Here is a 22,427-nt window from a genome sequence, read left to right as displayed (position 1 = left end):
AAGCTCCTGTTCTGGATTCTGACTTGAGGGAAAATGTCCAACTGGCCGTCATTCCCTAAGGAATCTCATTGTAAAGCTGGTTCTTTCTTTTTTTCATACTCTCTTCCTTCATGCTGAGATATCAGGACTGCCCCTCCTCGCTAAGGTTGTGTGTATGTTTAAGCTTGCTGTTCTATTCAATATGTCTTCTAGCTTCCCCTATAGGACCTTCCTGTGAGAAAAAGACTGATTATATTTACATCTCAATCCATGACTGTTACTAAAAGTTACTATCAGTTTAATCTGGATCAAAAGAGGTCTCTGCCGCGGCCTGCCTGTCCTCACACGGCGGACAATGCGGCAGGCTCAGACATAACCTCAGGCTCGCCAGAGGACTCACCCGAAACTGCATGATGCGCCAAGTGCAGGCACTACAATGAGGGCATTCATTTTCTTTACTCCCTGCATGCTTTCCACAATGAGAACACACACCTCGTAGTACCTGTGTTGAAATCCCTAACAGTGAACTTTGGGTCACTTGACAATTCTTGAATTTTGAAGCCTGTTGGGCACCTATTCTGTCCAACACTGATAGGAATGAGAGGGCATAGTTTGACTGATAAATTAATAACTACATACATAAGCTTTAATGAGCTGTAAGACACCCACCCTGATTAAGAGAAAACATGTGAGGAAGGATTGGGGGAGGAGGGGTTGTGGACCCTCTGAAAAAACAAATCACATTCAATGCTATCCTGGTGCGCTTGAGGATTTCTGAAACCCTGCCCACCAAATGATCATAAACCTTTCTGTTCAGTCATGTTGCCAGTCCGTCTGTCCAATACCCACTGATGGTACTCTGGTTCTGAAGCCTCTCCATGGGTTTTGACTGGGCAAATTCTGAGGTAGTATACCTCTTGAATGGCATCATGAAGCTAAAAGCCATGTAATCCATCAAAGATGGTATTGTGTGTTGAGCGCTAACTAACTTGGATTCTTTGGTAGCTAGCCCACATCCCCTGTAAGCAATTTAATTGAGGTAGGCCAGTGTGGGTGTTTTGTGGTCTGCCATTGTTCTGTATTACTCCTTGAACAATTGGTTCTCTTGACATAATACAGATCATTTTTTGATTGACCGTGCCTCATTGTCGCCCCTCTTTCCTTTGTGTCTGCCTAATAAATTATCGAATTGCTATGTGATGAATTGAATACGCTGAGCGGTGTGTGCAGGTTAATGGCCTATGAGGTTAGTAACTTTCACTTCTATGGGCTTAGGTGCATTTGCTATTTTGCTTTTTTAGTTTTCCCCCTTTTTTTTTTAAAGCTTCATGTTCCTCTTCCACCAGGGCGTCTTTTGGTCCTGACGATGGCGGCACATTCGTATCGTTCGAAATGCTTTTTAAACGTAGACCCAGGATTTAGCATATAGAAAGACCTCTCCTTTGCTATTCTTTTTTTATCTGTTTCACGTGCGCACACGTATCTTCTTTCACTACACTATGCATGGTTTTGTCCGTTTGGTTGGCGTATTATTGTAGGAATGTGTTTTTTATGGTTCCAATAACGTGCCTTTAAACAGTTTGTAATTTATTTCAAAACTGTATGTAAATAATCACTTCTGTTCCAAAAATCCTATAAAGGAATAAAGGAATTCATATCCTTGTCGACTGATTTAGCTTCGGTTGCATAATAGCTCGCTATGCCCATTTGCTGTGATTTAGTCTCGCACATTTGTTAGCAATTTCGGGCAGGTCTCTCTTTGTGATGAGGGCTCCCTCACCACCTGGTGGTCAAGAGCCCCAGGAACGTTCAGGGGAGACAACCAGTCATGGGGCTTAGTTCTCCAGTAACTAGCTGCTTATCCCAGGCCCCATTTGCTGTCTTCCCCTCATATTACCTGGAAGTCCCAAGTATCATATTCTGTAATTTTCACTCCTGTGATTGGACCTGCCAACTGTTGCTCAATATCACCTAGCTGTGGAGACCTCCGCTGTTAGGCAAACCCTGGACAGACTAGTGTCCAAGGTAAGTAATGTCTGCATTCCAGGCCGGCTGTTCATTGAAACCCATGGACATCTTCCTCTGCTATAGTAGGCCAGGAAAATAAACTCACTGTCAGCCAGCTCACATCTTTCAAATAGTCCTAAACCAATTACACAAAACAGATTGTGGCTATACACAAAAAGACCTGTTTAGAAGGGCACAATATACCCGACTTGAGAGAGAAAAAGGCAAGATATCTTTCAGTGGGAAGGTCGCTGTATCCCTCATGATGGGGTCTTTGATGCCTTAGCACCACCCCCCTTTTTGTGAACTGGGCCACTATAAACCTGCATCAGGGAGATATCAACCAGGAACTAGCCACCTGGTGTTACAAATAGCGTGTACATTGAAAACAACCTCCCGCCCCATGAGCTGAGATACAACACAGCTAGAAGAGGATCTTCCATAACCTTCATAAAAAATAAACTTGGTTTGAGCATGATTAGTTTGTTTGGCCTTGCCAAATAGAAAAACCCCCCTTTCAGCTTCATTTCTTCAGATTTTACTTCAGTTTTGATACTCGGAATAATGCCCAAAACGCCCCTCTTCATACTGACATAACCTCCCCCATCATGATGTATGAGCAAAGGTTGCAGTTTAAGGCCTTGCTTTGGTGAGCCCTGGCCTCCCCTTCTTCTCATGGCATTGGTCCCTTGTACTTGAAGCTGCCCTACAGTTAGCCATGGGCACTTGGCTGCCCTCTATTAACTTTGTATTTAATACTTTGCCTAGTTTTTTTCAAACAAATCTTTTTATTGAACAAAGGAAAGTCATGTTCAACAGCCACTGATCACAGAAAAGCCTATTTCCTCTAAACAGCAGTACAATAGCAGATTATTAATATTGTGGTACACTTCGAAGCCCATGGATCAATACAATTGCTGGCACTGGTTTCCAATTAATAGTTGAACCACCGATGATAGGGGGTTTACAGACTACTCCATGGAACCACTCTGCATAGTCCTGAAAAGGAGATCACATGCTCTGGAATGTTTCACCCCACAGTTGCATCCCAGCACTTGACCCACCACATAGTGGACAAAGGCCCTCCAGGGTCCCTCCAGCGGCCATACTTTGCCTAATTGTGTTCTTGCCTTTCATGCTGCACTTGTTCTATTACTTTCTTGCTTTGCTCTTTTCCCTTTACCCTTCCCCCTTTGGTCTGAATGCTTCAAGAAATGCAAATGATCTTGTGTTACCCCTCCCCCTTGTTGTGTTTCTCTCCTTTCTTTCCTCTTGCGCACCACAGAGCATTTTTAGTAATTTTGAGAGGTGCCATGTAAATCGACTATATGTAAAATAAATACCACTCTGAAGAGGATTTGTGACTTCAAAGTGGCTGAGCGTTATATCCATCTGTCTGTAACTTGGGGCAAGGAGTGGTTGGGAACTATATCCCTGTTACTGTGAGTTTTGCTAAGAAGTGGCTAGGGGCTGTGTTAGGCAACGTTTGTATGCAGTACCCTCTGGGAATACTACACACAAATATGACTACAGGTATAAGCAAACCAACCTTTTGTATAAGTCTGTACTACACAGTTTTGGTAGCGTGTTGAGCAGCCAGACTTATCTCGAGAGAGGAATGTGAGCAGTAATGATGTTACACAGAGGTTTACAATCACAGTGTTACGCTCACCTGGTATCCATGGGTGTGCCACACGATACTGGATGGAGGTCTAAGCGTAAGCGGGACCCCTCTCTGCTTGGTTATGTGCCAGACGTTGGGTAGCGCCTATAACAGAAGAATGGAGGGTTAAGATACTGGTCTGTGATGGGTGGACTCCCACCTCCCTCTGGTCCAAATCCTCTCCCTTAGGGTATTGCTCACCTTAGGTTTTTGTGCGTTGAACTCTCCGTCCTGCATCTCTGTGCAGGGGCGCGTGGTTGATGCAGGCGTTCCGTGGACCTAGTTGCTTCACTGGTCCGTGTGCCCTTATGTCGGGTCCAGACCGGCTTTGACTCCGACTCTGTTTGCTGTCTACCAAGTGAGTTATAATGTCTTTTCCGTCTTTATTCCGTCTCTTTCTTTCCCTCTGTTTTCTCTGTCTTCTCTGCGTCTCGCTCCACTACGCTGTTCCCTGACAATGTCTCTTTTTGTTTTCACAGGGATGGTTGCGATCTCGGAGTTGCTGCGCCAATGGCGAAGACCACGGTGAGTTATTGATGCGCGGAGCGCTGCTCTGTTTATTGATGTTCATTGCTAACCTGTGTTCTCTTCCCTTCTTTGTACAGGTTGCGGTGTTGTTCCGGAGTGATGAGCGATCGAAGCGCTGCTTGCCCAGGTAAGTGCTTTGTTAATGCTGACCTTGTTCCTTCTCCCATGCAGGTTGCGTTGAAACCCGGAGATGGGAAAGGTAAGAGAAACGCAGGGTGCTGCCAGGACTCGCTGCTTGTCCAGGTAAGAATTGTTGTTAATGCTGTCCTTGTTTCTTTACCTTTGTAGGTTGCGGCGAACTCCGGAGATGGGCGAGGTAAGCGAAGCGCAGGATGGATTCAAGACCGGTTAGTTCACAGGCAAGTGTTCTTGCTCGCTAATGCTGTTCTTGTTCTTACAGGTTATTAATCGAATCCAGAGCTAGGGCTTCAGGATTGGGCCGCCGGAGAAGCAGATGAGCAGGAGCTGGACACGGTGAGCGTTACGCTGCAGGAGTGCAGAATAACGCAAAGCGTGGTATGCTGTTTGGGTGTGGTTTAAATAGCCCAGGTAAAGTTAGTTCCAAGCCCAGCCACACCCAAAACACTAGACCGCATGGCTTGGTTCTAAAGAACTGAGCTGTGTAATTGGCCTCCATGTTGGATTAAGGTCCAAAACTGGTATTGCTTTATTCCTGATGATGAGCCTGGCGCCGAGGGCGCCAGGACTGACTTCATGTATGTTTGTGATGGGGTTTTAAGGCCCTTGGGGCCAGTGTGAAGGGCTTTAGCCCCACTGCTGCCAGGGGGCTGTTATACCTGAGGGAGTCGGGCATGGATCGTGACACACAGGTGTTCAAATAAACTCTTATACTCAAGCTTTCTTTGATAAATACTTATCAATTTATCTGTCAGTTATAAAACATTCATTCGAAAGAGGCAATTATATAGTAACACACAAATATACTTCAATACTTTTCAAGAGGAGTAAAAGGCAAAGGTTATCAGAACATGAAAGATTACAATAATTCTTAGACAGTGTAGCTACTTTGAGTTCACCAGAAGAGTCAACTTAATTCAATTGGCTCGGCCAAAGATATTGGGCTAAAGTCTTGAATAGGATAAAGCGGTTCTGGTAACTAAACGGAAAAGTCTCTGCACAGGTTCTTAGAAGTAGTTTGTAAAAAGAAGAATAATATGTTGGGTCACAAGCTGATTAGGCCTGCTAGGTGCAAAAGTTTCAAGCACTTTCACTGTGAGAGGTAAGTTCTCTCAGTCTTGTTTCACAGTACCTTACAATGAAGAAAAAGATGCAGCTGATGACTTCTGCTCCTAGCAGTTCCTGCAGATCTCGCTGTTCCTGAACCTCAGTCGTGGGGACAAGAGGGAGGACGTCGGGGGACTCCTGCACTACACTGGGACAGTCAAAAGCTCGCAACTGGCAAACTTCAATTTCAGTGGCTGTTTCGCGTTTCAGCTAACGCACTGGTAACAACGCTGGTTTTGGCTGTCAAGGTGGACTGTCCTTGCTTCAGAGGTCCCACACTCAGCTGAGTATCTTCCAAACACTTTTGGCCAGCTTTCAAGTAACACACACAATCTGGTGTCGCTCTCCCTGGCTCTACGGTTTCCTACGGTTTCCTGCAGCGCTCTGAGGAAATGCAACCAGCTCTGAGATAGATGTCCAGGTGGCTTACTTGGGAGTTGATTGGTCCTACCAACTCAAAGGGAGAAGTCGTTTTTAGCAGGGCTTCTCTGTCGATGCCAACTTTATGATTTGGACCTGCAGCAGGGGTTCACTGGGCAAAGCAACGGTCCAGAAGATGCAGCAGCCATCCTCTTCAAGCTCTTCTTCGGTTCCTTCATCCAGTGGTCGACTCTGCCTTCCAAGCCAAGAGACTCGCCTTTTATTCAGTTCTCTCCTATTCATTCCAGCCTAGCTGCCACTCACCCAGCAGGGTGGCTGTCCTTGCCGGACAATCAGTCAGCCAATCATCACAGAGTGCATTTGGGTCTCCTAGGAGACTAAGCACAGGGAGTTTCGGGCACCTCCCACACTTCCTGCCTACCCCAGACACTCTGGAGCCAGAGGCGGGCTTCAGTCCTGAAGCCCGCAAAAGGCGAATTAACAGAGAGACCAAACCTGGTTTGGCACGCAGAGAAAAACTCTAGAAGGACCTTTCCACAAAGACATGGCGAAAAAAGAAGACCGGGAACCATTTTAGCAACAATGGCTGGGCGCCATCTTGAAAAACATGGCTCCCACGATTTAACGTTACTGGAGCTACAAATAGTTTGCAGTCGGGAAAAATCATGGTAGTTCGTTGTAAAACCACTGCCACCAGCCATTCTGAGAAGAAAGGGTAACATTTGACTGTTACATGAGTATCAAGACACAGTGGCTAGTAGGTAACCCCTCCAGCACTCTATAGGAAGATAGGATGTGCTGGGTCTAGGAATTTACAGGGCTAAGTGAAGTCAATTTCACTCCACTGTTCTGGGAAACAGTAGTTGATCCCAGATAAGGTAGTTAAACCTTGGGAAAGCCTGAAAGGCTTCCCTGTGTCGCTGCACTGAGGGTGCTATGTGACACAAATGAATAAGATGATGCCTATACAGTTGGTTAGACTCCATAACCAAAAAGAAACAAACACAGAAAACACATTGATTTGAAAAGTTCAAAGTCCCAAAGTTTGGCAAAAGAGCTGGAGGGCTCTAAGGTGGGAGGAATTGGCACATTTATGAGAATTCTCCCTAACATGCTGTATCACTGAGCTGTCTTGCGTTAAGAAAACCCCTCGGAGACCTGTAGCCTCACAATAAGAAGAATTCAGACACTTTAATACATTCAGACATTTTAAAGCTAGAATACATCCCTATTCTTTGGTAGATAAAACCCTAGTCTCTTTATGTGTTTATCCCACCCCTCGCCTGTTTATAATCTAAATAAGTTCAAGTGTTCATTTTTACAGTGACTTGTTTTGTCGATGAACCACACTGAATAATCACTTTGCATACCATTTTATACTTTGCATACCTTCTAGTAATAGTGAAAGCTAAATACAACTGCAGTGTTTGTTTAGAATGTTTTACAACTCTGATGAAGCCAAATTGAATGTAGAATCTAAACTAAGTTACGATGCATCAGGGTAACCAAGTAAAGTCACAACGTTTTTGGGGTTGTGTAGTGAGAAGAGGCGAAGGCCATAGAGAAATTGGGCACTATTGCTTTGCAGAGAATCAACATTTCTTTTATTTAAAAATCGGAAGCAAGATATTTAGCACAGCACATAAACATGGACCAAACTGGCTGACTGCATGTGGAAGCCACAGGAGAGCAGTATTCTGCTAATCCGTTTCTGTCTAAAGATCTCTAACCCTGGCGGTCCACAGAACTCTTAAGATTTTGGTGCCTAAATCCCACATTCCATCAAAGGATCTCTCCAGGATGTTGGTGTGACAGGAGTCCTTCATAGACAACACAATACGCTGAAACTGCTGCCTAGAAACAAGCTTAGATTTTCAAATGTCTAAAAGCAGACAGCCACATTCCCGTATTTCCTACTCAACAGGCAACAGAAGAGAATTCTCATTTATGCCTAATCTTTTGATCAGGAGCTCTTCATATTTTCAACCTATCTTTAAATTGGTCGTTGATCTATTATAGCTGTTTGTGTTAAGACAAGTTAATCCCATTGTGTCCGTTTACGAAAGTGGAAATTAAGGCATGCCAATGAATTTTAATAAGATATTTAACACAAATTGTCTGCTTTATTTCAGGATATCTGGGTCTCTGGATTCCTTGACGGAAATTCCTGAAAAGAAGTTGAATCATTCTTTTCCAGGTAATAACTCTATTGTCTAACTGTTCATCTAATGCTCAAAATGGCAACCGTCATTGAGATTTCTGTCATTTGAATCATACTCCTGCATACATATTACTCCTGTTAAATTCATCCTTCCGCATGAAGATGAACCACTGTGACAAGTCCTCTATGATCTGTCTCTAGAGTGCCACACTACAAACAAGTGAGCATTTAATCAATGGCATTGTGAACTGGTTGAAGACCAGAGGAATTCATGCCTCTGTTCAGTTCTGTGTGCATATGCTTTAGGTTCATTCTTTCTTTTAAAAAGCAACAGCACATAGATATGGAAAATGGGTGGTGCTATGAACAAAGCAGATCTGCCCCATATATCCATTAATGTAGGACTGTTTAGCCTTCCACCAAACCCTCTTAAAGCCACATCTAATGCTTTAAATGCCCTCTGGAAGGAACAGGCTACGGGCTATTGGAAGTGGAGTGAGCATTGATTAAGAGGAGGCACAGGTGGAAGCTACACACAATGCAAGGCCGCACTTACCACAGTATCACTCTCCATGCCTCGTACAGTCGGAAGCTTTTCCGATAGTGAATGTGAAGGAAAACATATTGTGCTCAGATCCACATGCAACCCAGTTCTTAATTTTCCAATAAAGGTCTTACACTTGATTGTTCTTCTCCCAAAAATCCCAAGTTCTGTCTATTTCAGGGGTCTGCAAATGTTTACTCTCCAGCTGTTTTGCACTACAAGTGTCATCAGCTCTAGCCATAATGGTCCATGATGAAGGATAATGGCAGTCCTCTTCCTAAAGACCTGACTAGCTGCAGGTTGTAGACCCTTTGTCTACCTAACGGAAATGAAGTGGCAGTTACCTTGAAAACCTTCAGTCATTTAATTTATCCAGGTATTGGAGAAAGACATGATGACTCATATAAGCAAGATGGTTCTAAGCTCTTTTGTTCTCAGCTGTATTGAGAAACTAAGATATAGTACAACTGTTGGTTCAACCCATAGTTTATCACTCTAGTCCTAGCAACGCTTCTCAATATGCCTTTGAGCATTCCCAGAATGTTGAAGGATGCTACCATAGTGCCTTGTCCACTTTCTCTGTCCAAAACATGTAGCACAGATCTGGAAAGATCTACTATTTTTGGGAGACAAAGGAAACCTTCCTTGGACATACCCAGAGTTGAAAAATTAGTCCTCCCACTCATCAGGTAATAATTTCCTATCTCCAGAGGATACTCCAGTAACTTTTATTCCAGAAGGGAATCATGGGAGCAGTAACATGTCATTACATCAATGCATTTGCATCTGCACATTTATATCGGTCTTCCTTCATTTTCGGAGAACTAAACCGTTGAAAAAGGAGTTAACAGTGTGATGTCTCCTGCCTGGTTCTGGAGACTGGGAAGAATGCGACCAAGAGGGCCTGTGCGACCCTGAGCAACTGGATGTTGGGTATGGGGCGCAATGGAGAGGATCCCCTGGCCACCCTTCTTGATCCTGGTTAGTATAGCAAAAATGCCTGTTCAGAGAATTACTAAAACAAAAAGAGCTCTTGTCACAAATATGTGTTAACAAAAAATTATTGGGAGTGGTGCATATCTGTTCCATAGCCACATTGCCTACATACGCTAACTGCAAATCGGTTAGTCATAATATTAGACGTTTCATCACTCTTTTTTTATAAATCTTTTTTGTAGGCTAATTAAGAACACCAATGTGTAATAGAAATTGCGATACAAAAACAGTTGGCTCATTGGTATAGTCCAAGAGGAGCACAAATATTGAATTTTGACAAACCTTGCATACATTATTCATATAGAATTAATTCAAATGTATAAAATTGGTGAATTTTTCAGCGAGCCACCCATACGCACTCAGAGTAATTGAGGTTGTTTTTATTTTTTTATCGCGTATTATATGACTTTGACATGTATCAGACCCCTGGTTGGTAAGAGTCCTTAAGGGTGGAGAAGACGACCATGTCGATAAAATTAGCAGAATGAAAAAATGATTACGAGGTAAAAAGGACAAGCACAATACAATCGGTATGCAGGGATTCCATTGACCACAATTAATTTGTGGCCTTCTACTTCGACTCTCTATGTTGACTTGATAATATATAAATGCACATATAGCTTATAGTGCAGCAGTCACTGCACAACAGTTGAGTATTGAGATGCATAGGAAACTTGAAATAATGAATTGTTAATAACCTTTGACTTGTATGATGGATTTAGCTGAAATTAGAAGACAAAATTGTACTGACGGGGCCTCACAGACTGGAAATTTCAGGAAGATCCATTAAAAAAGAAAGAAAGTTATTAAGAAAACAAAAAAGCACAGATTCGTCCTAGTCCCCCTTAATTTTCCCATTGACATAAAAGGCCAATTTTTGCTTGAGTGCACATCGAAAACCGCTGGGCCGAATTGGAGCAGATACAAAACATTGACATATTTCTGGGGTGTGTCGGATTCAGAACAGGCCATGGCTAGTGGTCCGGTAGTGTTTTAAAATATACAGTGGACATGGCCAAAGCTATGGCTAGTGCCCTGTAAATAAACTATGGTGTTCATTAGATTTTGCTGTGCGCTGTGCAGAAATGTGGACTTTTTTTCTCTATGGGGGAAATGAATGTCAGTTGGCCGAAAACAGAATTTTATTTTGCTTTCTTAATAACTACTTAACGATAATTCCCTAAATGTCCAGTCTGGCAGGATGTGAGGGGAGACGGAGGGTGGTTCAGAGTTGGTGTGACAAACCTTTTGTTTGCAAAATATCAGCCAAAACCGTCATGCGAGTCAAAAGATATTAGCAATTTAGTTTTTGGGTTTCCTATGGAACTTGATACTCAACTTTACTATAGTGCGGTGACTGCTGCACTGTAACATGTATATTTCTGAGGCTTGTGAATCTGCTTAGAATCAAACATTTTGCATAGGCCAACATCTAGTGGTTGGTGCTGTCGAAAGATCGCTGTGACTGTAGCAGTTTCTCTACATGCCCGTCCGAGCTAACAGCTACTGTAAACAAGCAATTCTTTCGACTTGCAAGCTACTTTTGGGCGAATGATTGGATAACAATGCAACTGGCACCCACACCAAACACATCCAACTGGCACCCACACCACACTTGGGCAAGAACATGAGAAATCACCCCATACCTCAATTCATCACCCCCGCCCTCCGCAATGACTGCTTGATCACACCACACGCCTTGAGAAAGACCCAGGTGGGTCGAAACACATGTTGGCTGACTTCTCACAATAAATACAGCACCATCAAGTTGGTTGGAATCCTTTTTTTCATCAATATCTACAATCCTATAGCTCTATGAATCATAAGTGGTTAACCTGCAGATTGTACTTGGGAGTGATAATAGATCACAAACTTTGTTGGAAACAACGGTGAAACAAAACTAAAACCAAATGTATGAAAGCTACCATGGCACTGAGTAACTTCATTGCTCGACAAGGAGGATTTTCCATTAGTACTATTTTAATGTTATATTCAGCCAAGATTCTACCCGGTCTATTGTGTGGTGCAGAAATTTGGGGTACACATTTTAAAAATGAATTGGATAAGCTTGAAGCAAACCTTTTAAGGCTACTGTTTAGAATGCCGAACATGTTATCTGGTGAATATATTTTATTGGAGTGCAACCTAATGTGTGTTAGTGATATTTTAGAATATAAAATGGCAATGTTATTAGTGAAATTAACCATATTAGATAACAATACTTTGAACTAATGAAAGTTCTTAACATAATGGAGAAACAGGACTTAAGTGTAATAGACTCGATGCGTAGTATGTACCTTAAATGGGCGAAGGAAAATGCCTATAGATGACTTCAATATTCTACTGCAAAGGTTAAACATATACTAAAAACGTTGATACACGATTATGGCAAATAACGTAAGAAGAATGGATTATATCTTGTATTTCGGGTGAAGGATTCCAGTAAACCAAAATACCAAATTGCCTTCCCAGATTGTAATACCATCAGGCAGTATCTTCTTTTTAAGTTCAATATGTGTGACACATTGAACATTTTGGGAGAGAAACATAGCATTGCTAGGCAGTTAAGATTATGTAGATTGTGTGGTACATCCGCTATAGAATCCGCAAAACACATTATATGTCACTGTGAGAGTCTTAACTCATTGAGAATTAAATATTTGATGGCATATGACAACACTGGTAATAATGTGAATATGAATGACATATGGGAATCTTTGTTACACGGAAAGGATATGAATCTTATCTTCCACATGATGAACATGTATGAATACATTTTTTCTATTTTAAAGGAATTCTCAATTGGCACTCTGTATTAAAAGAAACTGATTTTTATGGAGATTATCTTATTTTATAATGTGTTATAAGTGGAATGTTCCAATGCTTTTTGTATATGTAAAGCCTTTGTTCCCTCTGTACATATTAATAAATAAATATCTACATATTGAGTAAATCAGTAACTCAGCGCTCACGTGAACAGGCCTCAAACTATTGTTGGTGCTGACTATTACATGATTTATTTTCATTTTCGAAAAGGGACATTGACTGCGCATTCTTGTAATACTATCTTAGTGTGACTTGTACTGTACCCATGGTCCCTCACGCGTTGAGGTCCTCAGATTTATTTAATTTTTTCGCCATCACGTTGGTCGCACTTTGCAGAGTTAGTTGAAGTGGTACTTTTGCTTGTGATTGATCGTATGATTAAAATATATAGATATAGACATATTTTACCATCTACTGAACCGTTGGTGCCGATACCTCTCGACTGAGTATGAGGACTGCAGGATTGATTATCGTACGTGGCGTGCAGCGGTTTCAGAGATCGGCGTGTGCGACAACCTACAGCCTCAGGCATTAGCCTTCATAGTAAGGAGATTAGTGGGGAAAACTCTTTCACTTCTTAGTTCAGGAGAATGTCTCCTTACATTACCCAATAATATTAGTATTCTTGCTGTCTGCCAGCTTTCAACACAGAGAACAGCCCCTCTAAATTCTGTGCCACGTGTAACAAGTTTGTTTGGAAAGACACACATAGTCTGTAACTATTATCTTCCAAGAGACTATCAGGAAGACAAATGCTGGTCGTGTACGTTTTTAAAAAAAACATTTTTTATTGAATTTTATGCATAATGCAAAAGGAAAACGCGAAACAAGTCAACATACAACTAATCCCCTACCCCCCCACCCATCCCTTAAAAGTCTCTGCATCGCAAACATTCCTTAAAGTGACAACAAACACCCCCAAACATCCCCCTCCCCCTGATCCCCGAACCCTACCAAAGCCCCCCCTCCCTTCCATCACAACTCATCAGGCCTGAAGATCCAGTAGTTTAAGTCTCTGCGGTCGCTACTGCTCCCGGAATTCCCCCTTCAAGTAATCCAAAGTCTCTCCCCGTTCCTCCGCAAAAGCCCCCAACTTATTGTTAACCGCAAACGTGGCCCATTCCAGAGACGCAATCTCCCACATTTTCCTCAACCAGTCCTGCTCCGTCGGAATCGCAGGGCTCTTCCACCTCTAGGCAATAAGAGCCATCGCAGCCAATATAAAAACTATTTGAGCTTTGCGTTGCCCCACTCTCTTCCCACCATCCCCCGATTCCCGACCTCTTCCCAAAAGAATCACCCGAGGGTCTTGATCCATACCCTCCCCCAGGGTCTGGGCAAAAGCCTGCGAAACAACTACCCAAAAAAACTTGATAGCCGGACAATCCCACCAAATATGAGCCACCGTCCCCTCCCCGCCGCAGCCCCTCCAACACATACTCGAAACCACCGGATAAATTGCATGCAGGCGGGCCGGTGTGTAATGCCAACCAAAAAGGTACTTGTACCAGGCCTCCTGAAGTGGAATAGCCCTAGCCACTCTTGGAATCAATCTCCAGAGCCTCTCCCATTCCTCCTGTTCCACCACCTCGCCAATCATCTCCTCCCATCTGATCATATACAGCCATTTAGTAATCGGGCCCGCAGCCTCTGATAGCCTATAAATATCTGAAATCAACCTCCTGGATCCCTCATGTGTCAGAAGGTAGCATTCGAAACAAGTCAGCTCCCGGGTTGCCGCCGTACGAATCCCCGTGGACATCACCCACTGTCTGAGTTGGAAATATCTGAGCCGTTCCCCCTCGCCCACGCCAAATTCCCGGTTGCATTCTTCGAAGGATTTCACCTGCTGATCTCGAAACAAGTCCCTAATGACCCTACAACCCCCCTTCCTCCCACTGCTGGAACGCCCCCTTTTCCATCCCCGGAGTGAAATCCCCATTATTGAAAAGGGGGGTGAATGGCAACGGGAATGTGGTAATCCCCAATTTCTTCACAACCCCATCCCATGTATCCACCAGGCCCTTTGTGATACTGCTCATATAGAGATGCGCCGGTCTGAGCCTAGGCGGAAGCCAAAGTACCTCACCTAGATGATGCCGAGCCACCGCTCTATCCATCTTAACCCAGTGCTGCTTATATTCCTCTGAGAACCATTCTCTGATTACTCAAAGCTGTGCCGCCTCATAATAGCGGCGGAAATCTGGCACAGCCAAACCGCCTCTCCCCCCCCCCTCGTGATGCAAGCAGCAATCGCTTAGCCAAGCACGGCTTCTTGCCGTCCCAGATAAACTCCCTAGCTGCCCTGTTCAATTTCCTAAAAAATCTGGCTGGGATAGCTAATGGGATAGCTTGAAACAGGTAAAGCAACCGTGGGAGGATCGCCATTTTCAGCGCTGCGCCCCAACCTAGCCACAATATCCTTAGGGAGCTCCACTTCCTGAGATCCTTTTTAATTGCGGCCAAGAGGGGAGGATAATTTGCCCCAAACCACCCCGACAATTGAGGAGTTACCCTGATCCCCAAATAACGTATTCCCTCCTGGACTCCACTTAAAGGGGGAGGACTCCCTCAAGACTTTAGCCTCCACCCCCTCCAGAGAAAGATTCAGTACTTCAGATTTCTGTAGATTAACCTTTAAGCCCAAGACCTCCCCAAATTTGGTTAAGCGCGCCACACACGCCCCAATGGACGCCCTTGGGCTCGTCAAAGAGAGCAACATGTCATCGGCAAACGCGGCCACCTTATGCTGTTGTCCCCCGAAGGGAATACCCCAAATATCCACAGCCTCCCTTATCGCTACCAATAGTGGTTCCAGATACAAAGCGTACAACAGCGGAGAGAGGGGGCACCCCTGCCTTGTACCCCGTCCAAGCTTAAAAGAGCGCAACAACGTGCCATTCACCACCAAACGCGCCATGGTAGCCCTATAGTTCGCCTGCACCATGCGTATGAACCTCTCACCTAAACCCATTCTTGCCATCGTCAGGAATAGAAAAGACCACTCCACCCGGTTAATGCCTTCTCGGCGTCTAACGCCAAGAGGATCGCCGGAGTGGGGGTCTTCTGCGACTTCTCAACCAGATGGGCCACCCGCCTAATATTGTCTGCCGTTTGCCGGCCCTGAACAAACCCAGACTGGTCCTGATGGATTAGTGTAGGCAGGAGAACCTCCAAGCGTTTCGCCAAAATCTTAGTATACATTTTCGCATCCAGATTAATGAGTGCGATGGGTCTATAGGAAGTACAATCCTCTGCGTCTTTACCTGCCTTGTGGATTAAAGACATTTTTGCCTCCTCCATAGACGGGGTGATGCCACCTGAAGCGCGAAACGAATTAAATAATTGTGCTAAATGGGGAGATAAGATGCTGGAGAAGGCTTTACAAAAGGAGGCCGGGAACCCGTCGGGACCCGGCGCTTTGTTATTGGGGAGAGACGCGATGACAGCACGGACCTCATCCTCCGTAATGACCCAACCTAATGCCTCGGCATCATCCTCAGAGGAGTGTTAAGGCTTCCAGAAAATCCTGCTGGCACTGGGGAGACGGGCCCTGCCAAGTATACAGGGCTTCATAAAATCTGACTAAGCGCTCCGCAATGTCATCATAACGAGAAAGTCTCCCCCCACTTTCATCCTTTATGGCCGGGATCACATTCCACTCCCTATTCCCCCTTAATAAACGCGCGAACAGAGAATCTGCCTTATTCGCCTTCGCATAATATAGCTGCCTGCCCCTTAACATTGCTTCTTTGGCCTTTTTAGTCCTTAGAACCTTCAGTTGCCCCTCAGTCAACCTATACTCTCTATACGCACTCCTGGAGGGGGCCTCCCACAACCTCACTCTCGCAGCCTCCACCTCCCCCTCCAGCTGCACTTCCAGCAATTGCAGCTGTCTATTCCTTTCCGCCTTTAGAGCGATTAGTTCCCCTCTCAGGGTGGCCTTAAAAGCATCCCACCTTATACTAAGGCACGTATCTGTGTCATTATTTCTTTCAAAGAAGGATCTAATGCAGGTGGTTAACTCCCCCCTAATCAACTGGTCCCTCAGAAGTTCCCCTGGAAAGCGCCAACTCCAGACCCCCGGCCTTTGCTTACCCAACCGCAATTTCATCTGCACCACCTTATAATCCGCAATACCCATTGGGCCTGTCTTCACCCCTTCAACCCCTCCCACCAAGCTGGCGGACACCCAAATATAATCAATTCTTGATTGGGATCTGTGCACATCCGACAAACGTGTGACCTTCTTCCTCCCCCTCAACACCCTCCACACGTCTTTTAACCCTGCCCCCTCAAACCGCTCCTTCAGCTGCGGAAAAGCCACCACCCCCCCTCCGCCCGTGTGCTGCGTCCGATCTAGTCGCCTATCCCATGCCAGATTAAAATCTCCCATCAGGATAACCTGTCCTCTCGCAAATCCTTCCAACGCTCCTAAAATCTCCCTCAAAAACCGCTCCTGTCCCACATTTGGAGCATACACCGAGGCAATGGTGTATGTGCCCCCCCTAAACTCCCCCCTCACCATGAGGAATCTCCCATTTTTGTCCCTAAGGACATCTTGGACCTTGAGGTCCACGCCCCTACCAAATGCCAGAGCCATCCCCCCTTCTTAGTAGGACCCGACGCAAAAAAGATCTGTGGGAAGCCTTTCAAGCGCAGGCGCACCTGATTGGGACGCAACAGATGTGTCTCCTGCAACGCCAAAATGTCTGGGAGATGCTTTCTAGTAAAATGTTCCAATTTCGCATGCTTGAGAGGGGAATTCAATCCCCTCACATTATGTGTTAACCACCTCAGGGCAAAATGATAACCTGCCCTTCTCCAGTCAGCCTCCCTCTCAGCTCCATTCCCAACTCCCCCCACACCCCTGATACCTCCGAATTCACCGCTTCGTTCCCCCCCAACACCCTCCCCCCACCCCTACCGAACTTCCCCCAGCCCATAATCCCCAACTTTGGGCTGGCCCACTCCTCTTCACCCCCCACACCCCCACCCTCCTGCCACCACCTACCGGACAATCTTGTCCTTTCTTGTTCCAACATATTTTACTCCTCCCCGCCCAGGCAATATTCACACCCCAGGAGTCTACCAAAGCCCCTAGGGTGTCCCAAACCCCTCTCCACTGCCACTGCCCTTGCCCTCTATATTCCGAGCTAGCATCTTTCCTGTGGGCCCCCGCACTGCCCCCTTCTTCTTGCCCCGCTCCCACACCGTCAACCATTCCCATGGCCTGCTCCTCTCTTTGACCCCCTCGGGGTACGGGATCCCCAACATGGTCCCCTCCTCCCCTATCCAGGTCCAAGCTTATAATGCTGGCCGCCTCCTGAAGCGTAGTCGCTCGCTTCGGACTCCCCTCCCACACAAACACTAAACCGAAAGGGAAGGACCACCTATACTTAATCCCCTTGTTTGACAGCTCCTTGAGCACCAGGCCCATATTTCTTCTTTTCAACAATGTGCTTGCAGCCAGGCCCTGAGTCGTGTAAGCTTTTTAAGCCAAAAGCAGTTAAAGATAGATGGTTTAAATGCTGGGCGGCTTTCACGATGCAAGCTGAGGCAGCTACGGAATACTCTGTGGGTGCTGAGAAATCTGAGCCAGAACTGGATGGCCCCATCTTTGAATTGGAAGCCAAAGAGATTTCAGATTGGTAAAGAGAGCCAGTCCCCAGCTCCAAACGCCAGATGTCACGCACTGCTACTGAGGCTTCCCCTGGAGACGAGGCTAAACATGTTAAACCAATGCGCAGGAAAGTTTCGGCATTATCTCTCCTGGCCTCACTCTCACTGTGGCAACTATGTACAGGCCGCCTGGCCAGGTCACCCTCTTCCTCTCGGAGTGGGCTGACCTCTCCTCCTCCCTCCTTGCCTCCTCCTCAACTTCTCCTCCTCGTAGACCACCTGAACATCCACCTGGATGCTACCAACCCTTCTTCGGGACTCTTTTGCAACTCTTCGACTCCCTCTCTATTTCTCTATTCTTGCCTCTGGCCCAACTCACTCTGCAGGGCACACTCTGGATGTTCTGATCTCCTCAGACCTCCCCCTCTCTAACCCTCTCACCACTCCTCTCTCTTGGAGTGATCACTTTCCCCTTTCCTCCCACCTCTCTCTCTACCCCTCAAGCCATGCCGACTCCAGCAACGCCACATACCTTCCTGGTCATCTGACCCTTGAAGCGTGTCTCATTTGATTCTTTTGCCGCTACTTTCTCTCCTCCTCCTGCACCTTTGGCTGATTCACACCCTGACACAGCCCTTTCTAACTTTCATATTTCTATTTCAAACACTATAGATTTCCTTGCTCCTGTCATGAGGATCTGTTTGAAGCCACAATCCATATCATATATCCGAAGCACGGAAACTGCTCTCCTAAACACCTGTGAAGACCTGCTTTCCAGTCCAGTCTCCCTCTGTCCTCAGTCTCCTGGATCTATCCTCTGCTTTTGACACAGTCAACCATGCCATCCTGCTCAAACGCCCCTGTGATAACTGGGTATCACTGATCAGGCCCTGGCCTGGTTGACCTCCTTTCTCATGGACCGACCCTCTCGGTGCAACTGGGTCTTTCCTCTCTTCTATCCCTCTCTCTCTCTATGCGTGGTGTTCTCCAGGGGTCTAACCTCTCTCCCTGGTTGTTCAACCAATACCTGGCACCTCTCGCCCACCGCATCGCTACTTTCTTCTCCAACTTTCAGTGTTATGCGGATGACACCCAGCTCTTTCAGGCACCCCTCAGCCACCTCTGCTCCTTCTCTTATACCAGACTGTCTGGCCGCAATTCTAGAATAGTGTGCCGCCAATGACCTCTGTCTTAATGCCAGTAAGACTGAGATCCTCCTTATTGGGACACCTGCTCCCTCCTTTCCCCTCTCTCTCTCTCTCTGGCTGCCCACTCTGGGCCCTCTTCCTGCTCCTTCCTGTGAGGCTAGGAACCTTGGTGCCCACTTCGACTCCGCCCTCTCTTTCTCTTCTCACATTTCTGACGTTTCTAAGAAGTCAAACTACCAGCTGCACCTCCTCAGAGGTATTCGTCCTTGTCTCACTTTTCCCTAGAAGCTCACCATCTCCAGCGCTCTGGTCCTCTCTAGGCTGGACTACTGTAACAGCCTCTTTCTAAATCTGCCTCCCTCTACTCTTCGACCTTTACAACTTATCCAGAACAGGACTGCAAGACTTGTCCTTGGCTTCAAGCCCATGGGTCGTATCTCTCCAGCACTGAAATCTCTTCAGTGGATCCCCGTTGCTGTAAGGATCAAGTTCAAGACTTTCTGCATCGTTCACAAGGCTTTCTGGGGCCTGGGACCGCTCTACCTCCAACTTTCTCTTCCAAAACATCTTCCTTCTCGAGCTCTCTGAGGGTCAAACGCTTCTCCTCGCAGAGTTGGGGGCAGATCTCTCTCTCCTCGGCTGGGGACTCCCTCTGGAACAGCCTCCCTGCCTCTCTGAAACCTCTGCAGAACCACCTACGATTTGGGAAGCAACTGAAGACCTTCCTTTTCACTTCAGTTTTCTCTCTTACTCTCCCCTGCTGATGCACCTGACTGCTCTGCACTGGTCACCTGAGAACTCGGGGCCCAGGCACCTGCATGTTCAGTTGCCCTTGCAGTGCCTCGGGCTCCCCCATCACTTAAGGGTCTGTTCCTGCAACCCTGCAGCCCCTTCCCTCTGCACTTATGAGCCACGATTGCTGCACTTATTTGTTTTACCTGCACTTCCCCTCCCCTCAAGGTACTCCCCCCCCCCCCCCAGCCCCCTTCCCTCTGCCCCGCACTTGCGCGATCTGAATGACAATGCCTAGTAAGATTGCTGTTTTGTCCTCCCTTGTTTCCTCCTCCCTGTCTTGTCGCGCCTTGAAACACTTGTGTACAGGCATGTTATAAATGCCATATCATGTCAAGGCAAGTTGCAAGTACAAAACACATCTCGCCCTCAAGAACATTTCCAACACCTTTGTCAAACGTTTAAGTCCTCGGCAGAGTAGACGACATCAGCACCTACTGGAACGGTCAAGCAAAGGCCTCTGCTCCTAGTGTTTCACACTCAATGTAAGTTTAAGAAGCTAAGTCCACCCAACTCTCTACACACGGAAGGATAGTACAAATGAACCAAAATCGCATACGCTGAAAATGCCCATTCCGACACATTCGGAAAAAAAGAAGCCCGCACACACAGAAACTAGCGCCTCTATATCTAACACTCATAAAAATAAAAACATACACAAGAACAAGTAGGGGTAGAAGAAGTTGTTTTTCCACATTAGTGGAATGGACAAAACAAGGATTTGAGGTCACCATCTGAATGACACCTGGCCTAGTAAGATCGTTGTCTGTCTTCCCTCTGTTCCCCCTCCCTTGCCTCGTCGCACCTTGAAACACCTGTGTATAGGCGCGTTATAAATGTCATATATCACTATGAACAAGGTGACCTCATTCATGGAGTTTTTAGAGAAATGCCCACTAAAACACAACAGCACGTCAAAGAAGAGGAGGTACCTTTTAAAAAAAGATCAATGACTAAACCCAGGGAGATGGAATTGTATACAGACGAAGAGGAAGACTTTGATGAAAACAACGCAGGCACTGACCTGGAAGAGCCTCATGTGCCCTCTCCAGATATTGATGACCCCATTGCCACATCACCTATATATGACAATGTTCTGCAGAATAATATACTTAAAAGAGCAGCCCGTTATTTCAAGATCACTGCAGAGAACCATCAAAGGTCACTGGAAAGACTTCTAGCCACGGTCACAGGCAGTAATCCACCCAGGATCACTGGAGCGAGATCGACTAAAGATTGGGGGCATAAACCTGTTATTATCAAAGGAGTGAGGTCTAACCAAGGTCACTGGGGAGAAATGCCTGGACAGGGCCCAGATGAGAGAATGAGCAGCCAGCAGAAGATCTATGCTGGGGAGAAGGGCTACAAGTTCATGGAACGTGATGAGCACTTCATCATGCAGCAACCCTGAGAAGGCCTGAGACATCCAGCACAGGGAAACAACTGTACCAGTGTACAGAGTGAGAGAAAAGCGTCACTCATAAGTCATGTGTGTACCAGCATCAGAAGATCCATACTGGGGGGCGACCATACCAGTGTACAGAGTGTGAGAAAAGCTTCACTCGGAGGGCAAGTCTGCACCTGCATTTGAAGACCCATACTGGGGAGCGACCATACCAGTGTACAGAGTGTGATGGAAGCTTCACTGATAGGGCAAGTCTGCACCACCATCAGAAGAGCCATACTGGGGGGCGACCGTACCAGTGTACGGAGTGTGCGGAAAAACTTCACTCAGAGCTCCAATCTGTACACACATCAGAAGATCCATACTTGAGGGTGACCATACCAGTGTACAGAGTGTAAGAAAAGCTTCATTCGGAGGTCTGAACTGTACAAGCGTCAAAGGATCCATACTGGAGAGCAACAATACCAGTGTACAGAGTGTGGGAAAAGCTTTACTTGGAGCTTGCATCTGTACCAACATCAGAAGATCCATACTGGAGAACGACCATACCAGTGTACAGAGTGTGAGAAAAGCTTCACTTGTAGCTCCAATCTGTACAAGCATCAGAAGATCCATACTGGGGAGCGATCATACCAGTGTACAGAATGTGAGAAAATTCACTCGGAGCTCATGTCTGAACCAACATCGGCGGAGCCATACTGGGGTGCAACCATATCCAGTGGTCTAAGTGCAAATAAAAAAGTAGTGGAACTGTGAAAAAAAAGATTGATAATCTGGAATCTGAGGAAGACACAGATTTTTGTGGATGAGTTCCTCAATGAGAAAAAACAGGTCTGCCAGTAGGTTTCTTTAATTAAATACGTAAAGAGACGATTAGACCCCCTCTCTAACAATCCCAGTGTTAACAAAGCCGGTTTACCCACAAGTTGAGAAAAGGTTCAAACCAGCACCGACAGACCCTCGTTTTTTATAATAGGACAATTGAAACCAAACTCCCTGGTCATGACTACAACATGCAAAAGGGAAGGTACCCCATTGGCAACATCCAAGGCCCCTCCTAACAAAGGAAGCAATACGAAGTTTGGCCTGGGCAATACGGGGTCAACCCCTGCAGGATATCCAATGCGCAC

General features: G+C 45.9%; 1 protein-coding gene across 6 annotated transcripts in view; it reads left to right on the top strand.

Moving 5' to 3' along the window:
* Window positions 1-22,427, top strand: part of CLIP4 (CAP-Gly domain containing linker protein family member 4) — a 609,451-nt gene that overhangs the window by 420,676 nt on the left and 166,348 nt on the right. For all 6 annotated transcript variants that reach the window (XM_069608715.1, XM_069608714.1, XM_069608711.1 and 3 more), the window contains one exon: window positions 7,936-8,000. In XM_069608715.1, coding sequence (XP_069464816.1) covers window positions 7,936-8,000 — 65 coding nt within the window. The remainder of the gene's footprint in view (window positions 1-7,935; window positions 8,001-22,427) is intronic.

This window comes from Ambystoma mexicanum, chromosome 4q (genome assembly GCF_040938575.1).
Source record: "Ambystoma mexicanum isolate Mex_15411 chromosome 4q, UKY_AmexF1_1, whole genome shotgun sequence".
Taxonomy (NCBI): domain Eukaryota; kingdom Metazoa; phylum Chordata; class Amphibia; order Caudata; family Ambystomatidae; genus Ambystoma; species Ambystoma mexicanum.
This window is presented reverse-complemented; position numbering and strand designations above follow the sequence as displayed.